A 20,123-nucleotide genomic window follows, 5' to 3' on the forward strand; every position below is an offset into this window, starting at 1 on the left:
ATAAGATAATAAAGATATCAAAATAATACAATTAAATCTAACTTTTACAAAAGAAATTCTTAAAGCCAACCAACATTCATCTACGACATGTAAACTATAAAAACAGAATATTATAGTGATCACAAAGCTTCGATTTTGAACCAACTAATTCTTGTTTGAGCAAAAATTTTAACCCTAAAGAATGATTTTGAATGAAAAGAAAGAATATATATATATATATATATACATACATATATACACACATGTTGAATTCTATTATGCTGACAAAAACAGAGAAGAAGTTGAGGCTTAGAAAATCAAGCATCCACCAATCTAGACATGCAATCGAATCAAATTAGATGAACATCAATCATATTTTCTCAATAAGCAAACCGGTTTGTTCTCTAGTTTAACATACATCTCAATATTTATAATAATATTTCCTCAATAGAGTCCTATTTTAGGAGTATTTTTCTAATTGAACAGTAGAAAAGAAAATATTAATTAATTCTCCTATCATAAATTTTAGGAGTTCCATATATTTTAGGAAGTCTAGTAGAAAATAAAATATTAATTAATTGTCCTACCATATATTTTAAGAGTCTCTTATATTTAATTAAATAATATATTAAAAAATAGTGAAAAGATGATTTTGTCTAAAGAAGAGGGCAAAAAGTTCAAATCACTTTTCTAAGGGTGTTTAGACTTTTTATATATTATATATAGATTATAAATATATATTATAGATATAGATATAGATGTAGATATAGATATAGATATAGAGTATATATATATATATATCTTCCGCATAAGTTTTATAATTTAATTACGAAATATTTTTGTTGAGTAATAAGTACTTAAATTCATTAGTAGTTAACTCACTCAGTCCAAAAGATAGTTAAGAAGTCAACTTAGTTATTGAGTATTCTTTATTCCAATAGTTACAAGCTTAGCTCTATTCTGTATATACAATATACACAAGTAGAGGATAATTAGTTCTACTGTTTCTCTCTTCCCTCTCTTCTTCTTCTCTTCTCTCCCATGTATTAACTATCTAAGGCGTTCTTCATGATTCTCATTGTTTGATTGAAAGATCTTGGTTACTCAATTCTCTTATTGTAACATTGTATTAGAGTCTAGCGGCAATTGATGAATCTTGGTTTGTTATTGGATCAAGATCGATCTTCATATTCATTTACTGTCTAAACAATTCTCCAAAATTGTTCCTTTTTTCACAGTTCTCTTAAACTGTGTTCTGCATCTTTCCCTGTTTAAATCTCTGAAAAATTTGCTTTCGCTACAATTCAAGAAATGGAAACTTCTCAAGGAAATGGTGTTTCTCATGATTTTTGAGTCAATCCAGAAAACTCCACAAACATTTCAGGGAAAAGTTCTGAAAACTTGAATGCAGTAGGTGGACTTGACTATAATCATCCACTGTTTATTTCTTCTTCTGATGTGAGTGACATACAAATAGTTTCTTTTCAACTCACAGGAATTGAGAACTTCTCAATTTGGTTTCCATTATTGAGTGTTGCTTTGTTACGGACGAATAAGCTTGGTTTGGTAGATGGTTCTTGCAGGAGCGGACCCACGTTGTGTGGGATGGGTGCTCGAGCACGCACCAACTCCGACACAGAACATGTGTATTTGTACTGATATTTTCGGATATTAGTATAAAATAATAAACGAGCACCCACAACCATAAGTGGCTGGTTGGTGCGCTGCTCAAGAGTGCTGATGAAATTTTGGGTGGTTAGGGTTCCAATCTCTGTGTCAACACAGCTGGATTTCATTTTTCATCCACTTCTTACCTTTTCCTTTTTTCTCCACTGATGGCTTTCTTTTTCATTTTCACCCTCCTAATTCCTTTCCTTAATCATAGTGACAAGCAATCAATAAAAAAAATTATCTTGAGGAAACTTGCAAATACAGATAATTTCGCAGTTGAAATTTAGGATCTCTAAAAATCTTGATCAAACACATCATTCTTTTTCTTTTTTAAATAAACACTTTTTAGAAATAAATAAATATTGTTTAAAAAAATAAGTTTGGCCAAATAATCAATTAGCATAGTTCCTTTGTAAAATTGTTTCTTAGTTTGCCAAATTTTAGATATCTTAATGTCTCTGGTTAGTAACAATATTATTATATTTATGACAATTGAAACTTGAGCACCCACAATCTTCGAAATCTGGAACCCACAATCTTCGAAATCTGGATCCGCCACTGGGTTCTTGTAGTAAAGATAAGTTCCCTGGGTCAATGTGGAATCATTGAAAAAGAGTGAATGCTATTATTTTTTCTCGGTTGTTGGATTCAGGAGCTAAGAATTTACTTGGCGGTGTGATGTATGTTTCTTTGTCTCAAGATGTGTGGTTTGAAAATTTAACAATATTGATGGTTCTAGGACATACAATCTGCACAAGGAAATAATCATATTCACACAAGGCACCTCTTCTGTTTCTGTTTATTTCTCAAAATTAAAGAGTCTTTCAAAAGAGTTTGAGGCTTTAGTTCCTGCTCCTGATTGTGATTGTAAAAACTCCAAGAAATTCATCTTATATTTGCAAAAATTGAAGCTATTTCAGTTCTTGATGAGTCTGGATGACACCTATGCTCAGGCAAGAGACCAATTTCTTATAATGAGTCCATGCCTTGGTAATGAGTGATGAAGGACAGAAGTTAGTTGCATTTGTAGCTGGTGTGCTTGGTGCTAATCCAGGGTCTAGAATAGGTAACCTTGACATGGCCATGTATTCTAGATTCAATGGTAACAATAATACAGGTGGTCAAAAGCTTAAAAGGCCCTTAACAACTATAATGTGGTGTATGATTCCTACAACATACCAGAGAAAATTGCTGCAAATTGGTCGGATATCCTATTAATTTTGAGTAAAAAACGAAAGGGCTGAATAAAAACTAGTTCTCATAATGGTGCTTCTTACAATGTCATAACAACAAATAGTTCTCTTTGTGGTGCTGATATCCACAGCATGATGTTTGTAATTCAGGTTTTACTGTCAATTATGGTTATGGGTAAGGCTCAGTTGTTCCTACAAGTGACTACATTTATGGTACTGATTCACAAATATACATTGGTGAAAGGTCAAGTGGTCGGTCTGCAACATCTCATATGGATCAGATGGGAGGAAATATGTTCTTAAAGGAACAATATGACCAGATTGTCAAGCTACTGTAGCAAAGCAATTCAGCCTCAACCTCTACAAGTGTGCCTGCTAATGCAACAGGTATTGTATCACATAAAACCGATAAGCATGTGGTGATGCTTGTGTCTAATTATCATAAATATATCATAGATAGTGGAGAAACTAACCACATGACATCATCTCTAGCGCTTCTGAACTCTGAATCAGTGCACGAGAATAAGTTTTCTACACAACTATATTTTGTTGGAGAAAAGATCTCAAGCTCACTCAAGAATAAAATATTAGAAAGGAAAAAGGAGTTAGCAGGAAAGTAGAATTGCAAAGAATTTTTCTGGAATTGCAAGAATGTTTTTTTTTACTATTTCATTTATCACTATAATGCCTTATAAATAGGCTTACAACTCAACTAAAAATTCGTAAACAAAGGGCACTAACTACACTAAATAGTCACTAACTCAGTAGTGCTTTCAACTAACAAGAAAAACTTAAGGACTAAACAACTACTACTCTAGACTAAGTCATAACCAGTAAAATGCTGAAAGAAAGCTGCAGTAACTTTTTATTTTTTGAATCACTTATTCAACATTCCCCTTGATTCAAAATTGCTAACACCAAGCAATGATCTGAAGTAAACATGCTTCTGATAGGGCAGTCTTTTTGTGAATATGTTGTTTCGGGTACACAATCTGTATGTTTGCTCAAATACTTCAACACAGTTCAAGATTAATTCAAGAACACCAATGAAGTTTTCAACATCTTCAACATGAACTATCAAAGAAGTGTTATTTTTAAAGAAACAAGATGAAGTAGAAATAGAGTCAAATCCTCCGAATTCACGAAGTGTCCTTAAGTAATTAATTCCCCTCAAGTACCCGAGGTTGGAAAATTTTCTCCCTGAATAAAATGACTCACAATCAGAATGTAGCGGTACCTTAAACCTTCTGATTTCTTCGAACTCACTCAATGGGAGATGATCATACAGAGTTTTCAAAAGCAGGAGAAATATTTTTATTCAATGCAGAAATTTCGTTCTGAAACTGTGAAAAAAGTGCAGGTTTTTATAGCCATAAAGTGCCCCTTCGGAAAGGAAGTAATGGTTCATCGGAAAGGTGTATCATTACAGAATAGTCATGTCTATTCATTCGAAACAATATGTCTTTTCTGAACAGTCACAACCAACCGAACAATCATCCTTTTTCTCGAAATAATGTGTCTTTTCCTCAAAAGGTTATGTCATTTATGAGTAATGTTTATGCATGCTTCTGCATGACGTGATATGGAGGAAAAAATTATTTTCATTTTTCTTTGGATTTTCGGATTAATAATGTTCACGTGTTTTTTCAAGTTTCAAATAAACTGTCTAAAAAATTAATCTCATCGATCGATCCAAATCCGAAGCCGAGTCGAGCGAGCGTCGACGACAACGGCGCGAGGCACCTCTTGATTCTTGCCCCACTATCCATGTGGATTTTTGTTTGTTAATAAGAACACATGAAAGTTTCTTTCTCCCACCAATGTGGGAGAATTAGTAGATTTTCCTTATTGTGAGCACACTTTCCTTTTAGGTGTGATCTCACTTTCCCTTCCCTAATTCCCTCCATTTTCTATTCACACATTCAATTTGAACCCAACAGAATATATCTGCTACTTGTTCATTGGTGTTGAAAAGCTTTAACATGATCTCTTTTTTTTCCACCAACTCACGAATAAAATGAAAGTGAATGTCAATGTGCTTTGTTCTTCCATGAAATGCAAAATTTTTAATCATTGCAATTGTAGATTTGTTGTCGCAATAAATTTTTGTTGCTTTCTCTTACTTCTAATTAAGATCATCTAAAATTCTCCTAAGCCAAATGCATTGGCAAGCTGAAGAAGTTGTTGCAATATACTCTGCCTCTGAATCGACAATATTGTCATTGCTTGTTTCTTAGAACTCCATGTTATTGCGCTTGATCCAAGACTGAAAGTGTTGCCTGATGTATTTTTCCTATCATCCACCGAGCCTCCCCAATCTCTATCAGTATAGCCCACCAATCTGAAATTTGAAACATGAGAGTACCAAATACCATGTTCTAATGTTCCAGTAATATAATGTAGAATCTTTTTTGTAGTTCCAAAATGATGCTTTGATAGATTGTTCATAAACCTTAAAACGGCACCAACAGAGTATGAAATATCTGGATGAGTATGAGACAAGTATATTAAACCTCCAACTAGACTTCTAAAACTTCATGTATTGTCTTGTCCATTACTATCTTCTTGCTGTAATTTTTCATTCATATTCACGGGTGTTGCTGCAGTTTGCAATTATCCCAAATCTTTTAAGAAGGTCTAAGACATATTTCTTTTGAGAAACAAATACGTCATCTTCTCCTTGTTTCACTTCAAGCCCACGGAAGTAATGCAACAAACCCAAATCTGTCATCTCAAATCTACTCATCATACTAGATTTAAATTCAACTATGATCGAATGAGATGAATCCATATAAATTATACCATTAACATAGAGGCATACAACAAGAAGATCATTGTTACCTCACTTTTGTAATTACAGACTGGGTTTATTTTTACTCCTTTCAATTCTATTTTGAACAAAATAGAAATTGATTTTACTATACCAAATGTGTGGCGCTTGTTTCAACCCAAAAAGTGCCTTCCTCAATTGGTACACCTTTTCTTCCTGGACATTGATTTCAAAACCTTGAGGTTCAGCAACGTAAACCTCCTTTTTTAGTTCACCATTCAAGAATGCTGACTTAACATCAAGTTGGTAGAGTGACTATTTCAGTTGAGCAGCCAAGGAAAAAATTATTCTTACCGTTTCAAATCTAGAAACAGGGGAAAATGTCTCTTCAAAATCAATGCTCTGCTGCTGGGAATATCCCTTCGCGACGAGTCTTGCCTTGTGTTTCTGTACACTTCCATCTGCATGATACTTTATTTTGCATATCCACTTTAAGCTAACAACATTCTTTCCATTTGGCAAGTTGGTGAGATTTAAAGTTTCATTTCTTTGTATTGCCATCAATTCTTCCTTCATTGCATTCTTTCACTCTTTCTTTTCAATTGCTTCTTCATAAAATAAAAGATCTAAAATAATAAAAGAAAATTGAAAAGATTTATTAGAATATCTGGGATTCTCTTTTCTGATTTTTGTTGATCTTCTAAGTGAAATTGGATCAGTTGAAGGTGCTTCAAGTGTTGTAGAAGTCTCTGGTGCAATTGCTTCTTTAAGTGAATCTGATATAGCCTCTTGTCCTTTATCTAGAGAGACTTCAAACGGTATCAAAATCTCCTGTTGTACTTATTTTTTACTCTAATTCCAACTTTACTTTTTATCAAATACAACATTTCTGCTTATTATCACTTTGCCACTAAGAAGGTTATACAACCTGTATGCTTTGGATTCAAGACAATAACCGATGAAAATATATTTTTGTGATTTTTCATCTAGTTTTTGACGAGTTTGGGAGTTAACCAAAGCATAAGAAATACACCTAAAAATTCTCAAATGGCTTACCAAAGGACTTGAACCTTTCCAAGCTTCATATGGAATTTAATTCATTACAACCTTTGTAGGAGATAGGTTCAGTAGGTACACTGAGGTTGCAATTGCTTCTGCCCAGTATTGGTTTGGAAGTCTGTTGCCTTTCAATAAACATCTTGCCATCTCCATAATGGTACGATTATTGCGTTCAACTACACCATTTTGCTCTAGTGTGTAGTGTGCAGTAAGTTCCCTATGAATTCCAGATTCGTCATAAAATTGGAAAAATTCACTGGATAAGAACTCATCACCTTTATCTGTTCGAAGAGTTTTTATGCACAACCCACTGCGATTCTCCACTAAAGTCATGTATTTTCTAAAATTCTCAAAAGCTTCTTATTTGTATTTCAGAAAATAAACCCAACTCATGCGACTGAAATCATCTATGATGAGTAAAATATATCGACTTTCACCAAAAAATTCAGTATTCATTAGACCACATAAATCTACATGAATTAATTCTAGGCAAGTAGAAGCTTTCCAAGCCTTTCCAATAGGAAATGACTTTCTACTTTGCTTCCCATAAATACAACCTTCGTATAAATCAAAAGCATGAATTTTTGGTAATCCAGTGACCATACCTTTTTAGCCTAGCAACTTTAGCCCCTTGAAATTGAGATGTTCATATTTTAAATGCCATAATTCAGAGTCATTTTTTTGCACTAGAAACCAAATCAAAATTTTCCACATTTGAAACTTTTAGCAAAACATTCTGTTTTCATCCATGAGCACATTAACCATTGTTTGACCTATTTTTTTTTTATCTTTAATAACACATGCTCTACCATCAAAGAAAAGTGAATATCCAGTAGTCATTAGTTGCCCAACACTCAATAAATTATGTGCCAAACTAGGAACAAATTGAACATCACAAAAAAACTTTAGTTTATCATGGCTACTTTTAATTGCTACTGTTCCTTTTCCTTTCACTTGAAGACCATTGTTATCACTAAGTCTGACTGTCGATTTTGTGTCTCATCAAGTTCTTTGAATATTGACTTCATGTCTGATATATAGTTGTTGAAAATTATCAAATGATTCATGATTAAGGAAACTTTTAGGAGCCAGTTCCTACTCAACCTGTTGTGACACAGAGATTTAGTAGATGTACCAGACCACCTGTTTGATTGAAAGACTTTGTGTCTTTAAATATTGCTGACAATACTAAATATGGGATCAATAAGTATGTTGACTACGATAAGTTATCAAAGAAGTATCAAGCAACAGAATTCCTACACTAAATTAGTTCAGGGCCCTAAATGGATTTAAGCAATGCAAGATGAAATTCAGGCTTTGAAAAATAATCTTACTTAAAATATTGTCACATTACCAGAAGGAAAGTAGCCAATTGGTTGTAAGGGTGTATATAAAACAAGATTAGTCCCCAAAGAATATAGTAAAAGGAGAGGAATAGACTACCACCAGACATTTTCATCTGTGGTGAAAATAATTATAATTAGAACAGTATTCTCATTGGTTGCATCTTCTAAGTGGCATGTACATTAGATAGATGTATATAATTCTTTTCTGTGAGAAGATTTATATGATGAGATTTTTATGAATCTACCCAAGGAATTTAATAGTCAGGGAGAGTCAAAGAAGGTTTGCAGACTAGTTAAATTCCTTTATAGTTTAAAGAAGGCTCCTAAACAGTGGAACACAAAAATATCTGAGACTTTGATCAAGTTCAATTTCAAACAAAGTGAGTATCATTACTCAATATTTACAAAGAGATCTAACAAAGGGACTACTATCATTTTGGTATATGTAGATGATATGTTGGTGACAGGTGAAAACCTAAAATTAATAGAAGAAACAGAGTGCTCTGAAGAAAGCTTTTAAAATAAAAGATCTTGGTGAGTTAAAGTATTTTTAGGCATTGAGTTTGCATGATCAACTCGAGGTACAGTGATACATCAGAGAAAGTATTCATTGAAGCTAATATCTGAGACTGGTTAAGCAAGTGCCAAACCAGTTGTTAGTCCAATTGACATAAATGAGAAACCGAATTTCAAGCAGTATGATGAAAAATTAAATATAAGGGAACAAGATCACCTAGTTGATCAAGATACATATCAAATACTCATGGGAAAACTATTGTATTTCATAGTCATAAAGTCAAATATCTCATTTGTTGTTCAGACCCTAAGTCAATTTCTACAACAACCTAAGGTATCACACATGAAGGTTGCGCTCAGAGTTGCAAGGTATATTGAACATCAGCTAGTAACTGTTACAATCACTGCTTATTGTGATGCAGATTGGGCTACATGTCCTATAACACAAAGGACTATAATAGGATTCATGATCAAATTTGGTAACTCACTTGTGTCATGAAAATTAAAAAATTGATTGTGGTGTCTAGAAGTTCTGTAAAAGCAGAATACACGTCTTGCTACAACTATCCCAGAATTAATCTGTTTACTTGGTCTACTAAAAGGGATATGTTGAAGATATGTCTCAGAAATAAATTAGGAGTAGATAATTTTAGTAGTTTTAAATTATTAGAATCCTATGTGGCTTAGACTTAGGAATTAGTTATTCCTTTAATATTTGAATTAAAAATTAGCTATCCTTATTTAAATTGAAGTGTAGTTAGAAATTTAACTATAAATATATATTTTGAGTTATTAATAAAATGAATTCACTTTGATAATACAATTGTAGTATTTGTTTCTCTCGAACTCTTTCTCTGTTATTTCTCTAATTTCAAAGCTAAAATCAAACAATTGGTATCAGAGCTAATTTTCTTGAGGCATCTGTGAGAGATGAATTCTGAAAACAACTTTTTCCAAATAGCTTCTCCTGTCTTTGATGGTGAGAATTACCATATTTGAGCAGTAAGAATGGAGACTTATCTTGAGGCTTTAGATCTTTGAAAGGCCGTAGAGGAGGATTACGAGGTTCTTTTCCTGCCCGATAATCCCATGATAGTCCAGATCAAAAGTCAAAAAGAAAAGAAAAATAAAAAATCAAAGGCAAAAATAACTTTGTTTGCTAGTGTTTCTCCAATAATTTTCATGAGAATTATGATCCTTAAATCAGCAAAAGAAATTTGGGATTATTTGAAGGAATAATATATAGGAGATGAAAGAATATGAGGCATGAATGTATTAAATCTAATAAGGAAACTCGAATTGCAAAATATGAAGGAATCTGAGACCGTCAAAGAGTACTCAGACCGACTTTTTTACATTGTTAAATAGGTAAGATTGCTTGGCATAAAATTTAAAGATTCAAGAATTGTTGAAATTTTTTTTGTTACAGTGCCTGAAAGATACGAAGTATCAATAATTACCTTGGAAAATACTATAGACCTGTCCAAGATTACCTTGGCAGAATTGTTAAATACATTGTAGGCACAAGAGCAAAGGAGGCTTATGAGACTGGATGGTATGATTGAAGGAGCTTTGGCAGCCAATCATAAGACTCAAAGCAAGGGTGATAATTCAAGAAAAAATTACCTACCTTCTAGCACTGTGACAAAATAGGTTATCCTCCATTTAAATGTTGGAAGAGACCAAATATAAAATGCAAGATTTGCAATGAACTTGGCCACGAAGCTGTGATTTGCAAAAACAAATCTAAAAAATATGAAGTAGATGCTCAAGTAACCAAAGAAGAAGAAGAAAATCACTTATTTGTGGCAACATATTCTTCAACCAAGAAATCTGATTTTTGGATGATTGACAGTGGTTGTACAAACCACATGACATATGATAAAACTCTTTTTAAAAAGTTTATGCCTTTGAAAAATAAGAAAGCCAGAATTGGGAATGGTGACTATATTCCTGCAGAAGGAAAAGGGAATGTTGCAATCAAAATAATTTTACATACAAAAATAATTTCAAATGTCCTTTACGTGCCCGATATTAATAAAAGTTTGTTAAATGTTGGCCAGCTAATTGTAGAAAGATTTAAATTATTATTTGGAGATAAATATTGTCGAATCTTTGATTCCATTAATCACGAGATTTTACAAGTTGATATGAGAGGCCAAAGTTTCTTACTTAATTCAACAAAAGATGCACACAAGCCTTGCGAGAACAAAGATGAGTTGACAGATTTATTCAAGAGGTCAAATTCAGCCAAAGCCGAGACTACAATCTACGATTTCTGATTCGAAGCTGAGACTGCAATCTACAATTTCTGATCCAAGGAGGAGTGTTGAAGATATGTCTCAAAAATAAAGTTGTAGATAATTTTAGTAGTTTTAAATTATTAGAATCCTATGTGGCTTAGACTTAGGCATTAGTTATCCCTTTAATATTTGAATTAGGAATTAGTTATCCTTATTTAAATTGAAGTATAGTTAGAAATTTAACTATAAATATATGTTCGAGTTATTAATAAAACGAATTCCCTTTGACAATACAATTGCAGTATTTGTTTCTCTCCAACTGTTTCTCTGTTATTTCTATAATTTCAGAGCTAAAAACCAACAAGATAGAACGGAAGTTACTCAACATGTAATTTTATATAGTCAAGTAAAGCAGCAATGCAAATTGCAGCTAATCCATACAGAAATGGACTGCCACTTTGTAAAGAAAAAACATGAGAGATGATCAAGAATTAGTACATTGCTACCAAAGATCAACCAACTGACATATTGACCAAAGGTTTTGCAAAAGTTCAAATGAATAATTGAAATCCAAGTTGGGAGTTCTTGACATGTTTATGCCTTCTAAAAGTTAGACAGAGTTGGAAAATGGATAGAAGAATCTAATCTAGAAAATCAAGACCTCCAAGCTTGAGGGGAGTGTTGAGTAATAAGAATGAATAATACTTAAATTCATAAGTTAGTTGAGTTAGTTAACTAACTCAGTCCAAAAGTTCGTTAACAAGTCAGCTTAGTTATTGAGTACTCTTTATTCTGATAGTTACAAGATTAACTCTACTCTATATATTATACCATATATATTGTCATGTACATTGAGGTTTACCAAGAATACACACAAGTAGAGGATATTTAGCTCTACTGGTTTCTATCTTCCGTCTCTTCTTCTCTTCTCTCCCATATATTAGCTGTCTAAAGTGTTCATTCTCATTGCTTGATTGAAAGATTTTGGTTACTCAATTCTCTGATTATAACAGATTTCAACTAATGCATTATTTAATATAATGTTTGTCCAGGAAATCAAATAGTTGGCCTAATCAGGTCAACTAGCTATGTTGTAGAGTGCAATGTACAGCCAGAGTACCATTTTTTTATGTCAAACTTTTCAAGAGTTCAAATTTATTTCTCTCTTAAAATACTTTCTTGGGACTTTACAAACAAATTTGTAAACTTCCAAAGAGTATTAATTGTAGAGGTAACAGGGAAAATTTTTAATTAACTTTATCTTAATTTAGTAAATGGACAATTAATTTGAAACATGTATTTTTTTGTATGATGATAAACTAATATGAAATTGAGGGAGTATAATTATAAACGGCATCCTAACAAAAACCTAGAATCCTTAATTTCATATACGTCAACAATAGTGGCGCTTAAACCCAATGAAGAGAGTAAGGAAAGTGCATAACAGTCAACATTGGCAAGTTGTTCTGCTGGCTGCTGATGAAGTCACCCAAGATGAAGCATATAGTAATAGAAATTCAATGATAAAAAACTACATAGGCAATACTTAAGTTACTAGCATGGACGAATTGGATAACAAGATATACTTTCTAATCTTATTTGTATATATCTTCTATAATGTTTTATCTAATTAGATAATGTTCTCGGTAAGATAAAATTATGTCATATTATGTCCAATGACCTCAGAGGCGGGCCTAGGTGTTATGGTGCTTCGGCGCCCGTTAAATCCAATACAAATTAGGTATAATTATATTAAAAATGTATAAAAATTAGTAATATATAGAACAAAGCACCCTTGAAACCAAAAAATTGATTTTCAGGTAAAACCTTAAAACTTAGGTGTTGATATATCTGCTCTAGTTTCCGGAATACTCACGACCCTTAAACCCTGTATCCGTCGGTGAATGACCTCTCCCAAATATCTCAACTCTTTAAAGTGTCTTGTGATGAGGAAAGATGTTTTGACTTTTGAAGGAGTCCATAGCCTATATAGTCTATACGATACCATTTGCACTTAATAAAATACATAGGCAACCAACTTGATATATCTCTTCATCATCCTTGTAGCCGCCCTTGAGACTTTACTAGTCACTTCCACTTGCCAATTTTTAATTTCATTCAACTAAACTACTTATCAAGCAACCCCCTAACTACCTTCCTACTACTTGTCTAGCAACTTCCTCCCACAAATCCCTTTATATATAACTCAATCACCACTTCACTCAAACAAACAACATCACTAAGCCTTCAAATATATTCTCTCTACACACAAATTCTTCATCGACAAACTCAAATTTTATTGAAATCTAATTGGCAGAAAGTATCGAAAGTCAGTTGCCCGCTTATCATCCCTTGACTCAACCAACTTTTTTCTTTGTTTCCAAATCTATTAATTCTTTCACTAGTAATGGCACTTGAAGCTTTGAACTCTCCAAGTACCACAACCCCACCATCATTATTCCAATTCCAACACACTACTACTCAAAGTTACATTGAATCATGGACCAAAGGAGGCAAGAGATCAAAACGGTCTCGTAGCATCATGGAGGAGCAACGTGATCAGCCAATAATTACTGAAGAAGAATACTTAGCTTTTTGTCTACTCATGCTTGCTCGTAGCGGTAATAACAATAACAATAATATCACTACTAGTAGTGCTACTATTACTACTAATTCAACAAAGAATTTGTACAAGTGTTCAGTGTGTGGTAAATCATTTGGATCTTACCAAGCTTTAGGTGGACACAAAGCTAGTCATAGTAAACTTGTTCTTATTAACGGAGATAACGTCAGTTCCATTACCACTATCAGTGCCACATCAGCTAACAGCGTTAGTGGAAGGACTCACGAGTGTACCATTTGCCACAAGACTTTTCCAACTGGACAAGCTTTGGGTGGTCACAAAAGACGTCACTATGAGGGGAAGATGACGTCATCAATGGACGTTGTGGGGTCTGCTAACAACTTCGACTTGAACATTCCGGCCTTGCCAGAATCTTGGCCGGGTTTTGGATCCAGCGAGGATGAATTGGAAAGTCCTCATCCAGCTAAGAAATCGCGACAATTTCCATCGACCAGACTTGAATTATTTTGACAAGTTCAAACATAGTAGTACTAGTTCATGTTGTTTAATTAGTTGTTACATGTTATTGGGCAGGCGGACGAGAAATATTCTTTTTGTGTAAATATCGAGCGTACACTTGGAGAAAGTGATTATTTGATTATTTAATTGATTCATTTATTATGAAGAAAATTGCTATGGTCATGATTTTATTTTCTAGTTGTGTTGTTAGAAGTATGTAATTTCTTGTTTCTAGTACTATATGAGACTGACTGTTTCAGTGTCAATATTGTTAGCACTTTCACTGTTTACAATTACATTTATTATATGCTCTAAATTTTATTGAGTTAGCAATACAAGAAATTTTCATAATCAGGTAAAAATCTTACATCCGCATTTGAAGTTCTTTATTTTGATTTCAGTACCACCAGCACACAAGTGGACATATAGTTTGATTTTTATGGGTTTCTAAAGTGATGTCAAATCCTACTTATAATAATTAAAATTAATTAAGTTCCCAGTCGACTACTTGTAAAGTTGTAGAAAATTTTATTAATACATTCAGAATCTTGACGATATAATAGAATTGATCATGTGAACATAACTTCTAAGCTAGCTCCTCCCCATGCATAAACACCTTCTCGAAATTAAACAAATAAGTAAAAATAAACAAGTAAATGAAATATGCTAGCACAAAATTAAAAAATCCATTAATTGTGTTCAACTCCTAGTAAACGACATTGATATATTGATTTCACAAAATTATTGAGTTCACGTGAATTGATGAACTTTACTTTGCATCTGCCCCCGATTGAGTTGGCATCTCATAGGGACAAATAGGACAATTGCCCCTCCTCGTAATCCAACTCCACAAGCATCGAATATGAAAGTAATGCGAACAAGACATGCAATTAACTTGTGTTCCCACCGCTAAATCCCCAAACGAATCACACGATAATTTGGGAGTAAAATTATATTTAGAGAGGTAAAACAATATGATAGAATTTGGCATGTATCCCCTATGCATTAGTAGAATTGATAAAGCTAAAACGAAGATGTTATTTGAGGAAGAAACTAGCAGAGCAATTCTTGTTTAGAGGGTATGAAAAAAAGAAGGCCTAGCACTGGCTGTTGTTGATTTAGATATTATGAAGACGTCTTTGGTAGGCATTAAGATGACGAATTGAATAACATATTACAAAAATACAGTTGTTAAGAAGGAACAAATTTATAAGGACAAAGATACACTTGTATCTGTCGTGTCAATGTATGCCATAAATCATTGTTTTAATTTTAAAGCCAAAAGATTCAACAAACAAAGGTATGATTGTGCTCTATTATTCGATTTTGCCAATATACAACAAAATACTTACATACATGTTAATGATACTATTTTTAAAACTAAAGGTGTCAATCGGGTCAGTTTGACCTGGCTCACTTAAACAACCCGGTCCAGTTTGACCCGGCCCGATCAGCCCCCAGACTGTAGGGTACCGGGTACCGGGCTGGGCCAATTTTAAAATTGGGCCTGATTAATCCGGTCCGGACCAAAACCAGTCCAAACCCGTCGGTTAACCGGCCCAGCCCGAAAACTTTTTTTTTTTTTTTTAGTTTGGATTTTTGACCGTTGGGCCACAAGTAGCCATTGGGCCCAACGGCTATATGGCCGTTTTTGGGTCCAAATGGCTACTTAGCCCTTTTTAATTAACAAAAAAAAGAAATTCATTTAAAATATTTTTTTAAACCCAAAAAAATTCCTATAAATACCCTACACTTTCAAATCATTTTCCACACAATTTTCATTCTCTCAAATCTCAATTCTCAAAATTCAAATATTCTATATATTTCCTAAAGTGTTCAATTTAATTTTTTAATTTTGCGATTACAAAGTACGAGTGGAAGTTTCTAAAGTCGCAATTTTCGGATACTTTCAAAATTCGGTATTGTTGTTCCATCTCTTACTTTTAATTTTTAATTAGTGTATTAATTGTTGGATATTTAATTTTATTATATTTTTGTATTTTGATTTTTTTTAGTTTGATTTATATTATGGATAAATTAAGAAACCTCGTCACTAAAAGTGTAACAAAATTTTGTCCCGAAAGTGGTAGTGGTAGTAAAAAGCGAATTACTGGCGGTACAGGTAGTTCAAGTAGTAGATATATCCGTGTGCCTCCACCTCCGGTACCGCTTAGTCAACCTTTTGAGGAAGAAGTAGGTGTAGGTGCTCACGATATGAATTATGTAGAAGTTCAGAAAAATAACGGTATAGAAGAAGAAAATGAAGTAGATGCGGTAGATTTAGATGAAGATGATGAAAATATTGGTGAGACACCCGCAGTATAAAATGTTAACGTTAGATCTGAATCGGTTAATCGCCCTACCTGTACCCCAAGAGCTCGTAGAACAACGTGTATTGCATGACATTTTTTTACACGTATAGGAGATACTGAGGTGCAATGCAATATTTGTCAACAAGTATATAAGCATAAAAATAGAGGCAAGGAAGGGGGTACGGGTACGTTAATGAGACATATAAATGATAATCACGAAAGAGAGTTATTTATTACAAAAGGTGGTGAGGCTATTGGTGGGCCAACAAAAACTAGAATTGACCCAGCAACCGATCAGGTAATTAAGAATTATAATAAATATAGGGACCGGAAAGAAATAGCAAAAATGACAGTTGTGGGTTGTATGCCTTTCAGTTTTCCTTCTTCGGATGCGTTTTTTCATTATATTCAAAAAATTTATAATCCTATGTTTAATGGTATTCCTAGAAGTACTTATTGGGCCAATATTTTTAGACTTCATTCACAATATATTTTTTATTTATCTACATTGTTAAAAATATTCAATGTAGAATGACTCTAACTTCTTATCTTGGTCGTGCTGTTAATAAAAATGATTATTTAACCATTACTTGTCACTGGATAGATAGTAATTATGTTATGCAAAAACGTATTCTTGATTTTTTATATGATGAAGATCGCAGACATACTGGAGAATTTATTGCTGATTCGATTAGTAAAGTTGTAGAACTTTATGGTATTGAAAAAAAAAGTCTCATGTATTGCTTTTGATAATGTTTCTAACAACAAGACTACTATTACAAAGTTAGAAGCTAAGCTCTCTCCGTCGTTATCTGAAATATTTCATGTTAAGTGTGCTTGTCATAATATAATTTAATTGTAAGAGATGGTCTTGAATTTTTTGAGATTTATATTGAAAAATCCGGCTTGTTGTTGGATTTATTCAAGGAAATAATCAAAGAAAAAGAAGTAGAGAATTTAAAGTTAAATGTCAAGAAAATGGACTTAGACCGATATTGATGCTTGAAGAATATGATACTAGATGGAATGCAACGTATGATTATTTAAAAACTTGTCATGTTTATAGAGTTCATATTACACTAACTTTTAACCAACATTGTGGTTCATTTACTGATTCAATTGAATGTATGCTACATGATTCTGATTGGGCTGTAATTGACGATCTTGTTAACTTTTTGGAAAAAATTTATATAGCTACGGTTGAATTTTCTGGTGCTTATTATCCTATTGTTTGTAATATTTTAGCATATATAGCTGATATTTTCGGTTTGCTCAAAGAATATAAGAATAAAGAAGGTTACAAAGAAGTTGTTGGTGCTATGTTTGTAAAATTTTAAAAATATTTTTTACCGATTCTCCCTATTTACTTGGTTGGTGTTATACTAAATCCGTATATGAAATATAATACTATGTGCCACTTTAGTAATCTTATTTATTCTAACTTAGAGATAATTACTAATAATGATTCTGATGATGAAGAACAAGAACAACCAGATTTATGGACGGCTATGAGTGATGCAAACATTCACATATATAAATTATATAACCATTATGCTAATTTACTTGATTTATCTGTACCGACAAATATCACTTCAACTGTCGCTCCTCATCCTCCCGAGGATCCATCATCTTCTAAAAGGCCGGCACATTGTAGTTTTCTTGATAATGTTTATAATTTAAATGTTTGGAACAGTTTTTAGGAGGGAACTTACACAACAACTTCTCAAAAAGTGCTTAAGTATTATCTTCGAACGCCGATAGAGGATCGTAGACAACGGATCAACGCATTGGATTGGTGGAAGAATAATGAAACATAATATCCTGTGCTTTTAAGATTAGCTAGAGATATATTGAATGTTTCAATGTCAACCATTGCATCAAAGAGCGCTTTTAGTCAGGGACGACAACATCTTAGCGACAACCGATACTCTTTGAGAAGTAATGCTATGAATGTTCTAGTTTGCCTTAGAGATTGGATTAGAGAAGGATGAAGAAATCAAGGAATAGAGGTAGAGCTGAAAGACGAATAGAATCTTGAAGAAATTATGACTTCAAGGGAGAACTCAGCACAATCAAGAGCAATGCATGGTTTTGCCCCCATTGACTTTGACTATCCTATGCAAGTTCCCGTTAATGTTAACATAGATGAGTTGGAAAAAATGATAAGAACTTTGTAGATTTTTCATTCATGTACATTATAAATTTTGAATCATTTTGCAATCAATAAAATATAACATTCATTCACTCGTTACTTTGTAAGTTTTTTCATTTAATGATTTAAATTGAATTTTTAGTTTAAATTAAATACTTAGTTTTAATATATTACTAAGTTACTATCAAGTATTATTAATTTATTATATTAAGTAGCATAATATATTTTTTAAAGTAGTACTTATATATTGAATGATACGTATATATGTGTATATATTTTCTATAGACTCTAAAATAGTATATATTTAACATATACATGTGTATATGTTTTATAAATTAGTATCTTTATCATTATATTGTAGTATATATCTTATAGTATATGTTTTAAAGTAGTACATATATTGAATGGTAAGTATATATGTGTATATATTTTCTATAGACTCTAAAGTAGTATATATTTAACGTATACATGTGTATAATTTTTGTAAATTAATATATAACTATATATAGTGTGTGTATATATTGTAGTATCTGTTTTATTTAAAGTAGTACAAATATTGAATGATACGTATATATGTATATATATTTTCTATAGACTCTAAAGTAGTATATATTTAACGCATACATGTGTATATGTTTTATAAATTAGTTTATATATCATTATATTATAGTATATATCTTGTAGTATATTTTTTAAAGTAGTACATATATTGAATGGTCCGTATATATGTGTATATATTTTCTATAAACTCTAAAGTAGTATATATTTAACGTATAAATGTGTATATATTTATAAATTAGTATACGACCTAAAATGCCCTTCAACTATATAAATTGGTGCAAAAATGCCCTCCATCTATCTATTGGGCCTGAAATGCCCCTCACTTTCACTTATTGGGGCTATTTTGCCCTTCTATTTAACAGAATAATTTTGACCCACTTAATTTATGACATGTCTTTTTCTTATTGGTCAATTAACAATTAATTAAAATAGTTAATTCTAAATTAAAAAACCCGCCCCGCCCTAAGATAATAACCCAACCCACTACCTACAAAACCAGATAACCCAAATCAATATCCGATTTCAATATCAGTTCATGCTCTTTTTCTTTCTTTTCTCTCTTCGTCTTCTCCGATAGAAAGCACCGACTGCCGGAGTTACCTGAACATCTACGGTAGTACTAGCCCATCTAGTTTTCTGTTACCTCATTGTTTTAGGTGTTTGATGACGTAAATGCACCTTTTAATTTCATACAGGCAAAACTTCTTCATTATTTGAATGCCATGTCTACTGTAGAGATGGGCTCGATTATGATATCGTAATTGCGGCTTATGAAGGGATAAGTGCAGATTTTTCCACACTGTCCCAGGAGAGCGAACATTGATTATTCTGTCACATGTTGTACATGATATTTCATCTGAGGATCTTATGTTAAGGCAAAGTGCATATAGATTGTTGCTTTCATTTGTCGAGTTTTCTAGTCAAATGCTTGATAGAGAGCTAAAATCTGAACCTGAAATCTGAACAAGGATCTCCTGGAGCCTGGGTTAGCATATCCTAAGCAACTTCTTTTTGAATCACATGGGTACTGCAATGAATAAAGAAGATTCAATCCAGAAGGTATGGAATATAAGAGGTGAAAGAAAGCTTTAGTCATCTGGTTACTTCCTTCTTTTTTCCTTTCTTGCCTCTTCTTTCCTATTGCATTTTCCAACCATCAACACTTGAATGAGTTATTGGAATTGCTAGCGGTTATTTGTGCAGCGTGTTTTATTCGATCTATATGCCTCAAGGTTCCTC

General features: G+C 32.7%; 1 protein-coding gene across 1 annotated transcript; it reads left to right on the forward strand.

Annotated features, from left to right (window-relative positions):
• The first annotated feature begins 12,689 nt into the window (after positions 1-12,689).
• On the forward strand, positions 12,690-14,030 carry LOC107851774 (zinc finger protein ZAT10). The gene has a single exon (XM_016696856.2). The coding sequence runs from the start codon at positions 13,185-13,187 to the stop codon at positions 13,869-13,871; it is 687 nt and encodes a 228-aa protein (XP_016552342.2). The 5' UTR covers positions 12,690-13,184; the 3' UTR covers positions 13,872-14,030.
• Positions 14,031-20,123: the final 6,093 nt, after the last annotated feature.

Source organism: Capsicum annuum, chromosome 12 (assembly GCF_002878395.1).
Source record: "Capsicum annuum cultivar UCD-10X-F1 chromosome 12, UCD10Xv1.1, whole genome shotgun sequence".
NCBI lineage: Eukaryota > Viridiplantae > Streptophyta > Magnoliopsida > Solanales > Solanaceae > Capsicum > Capsicum annuum.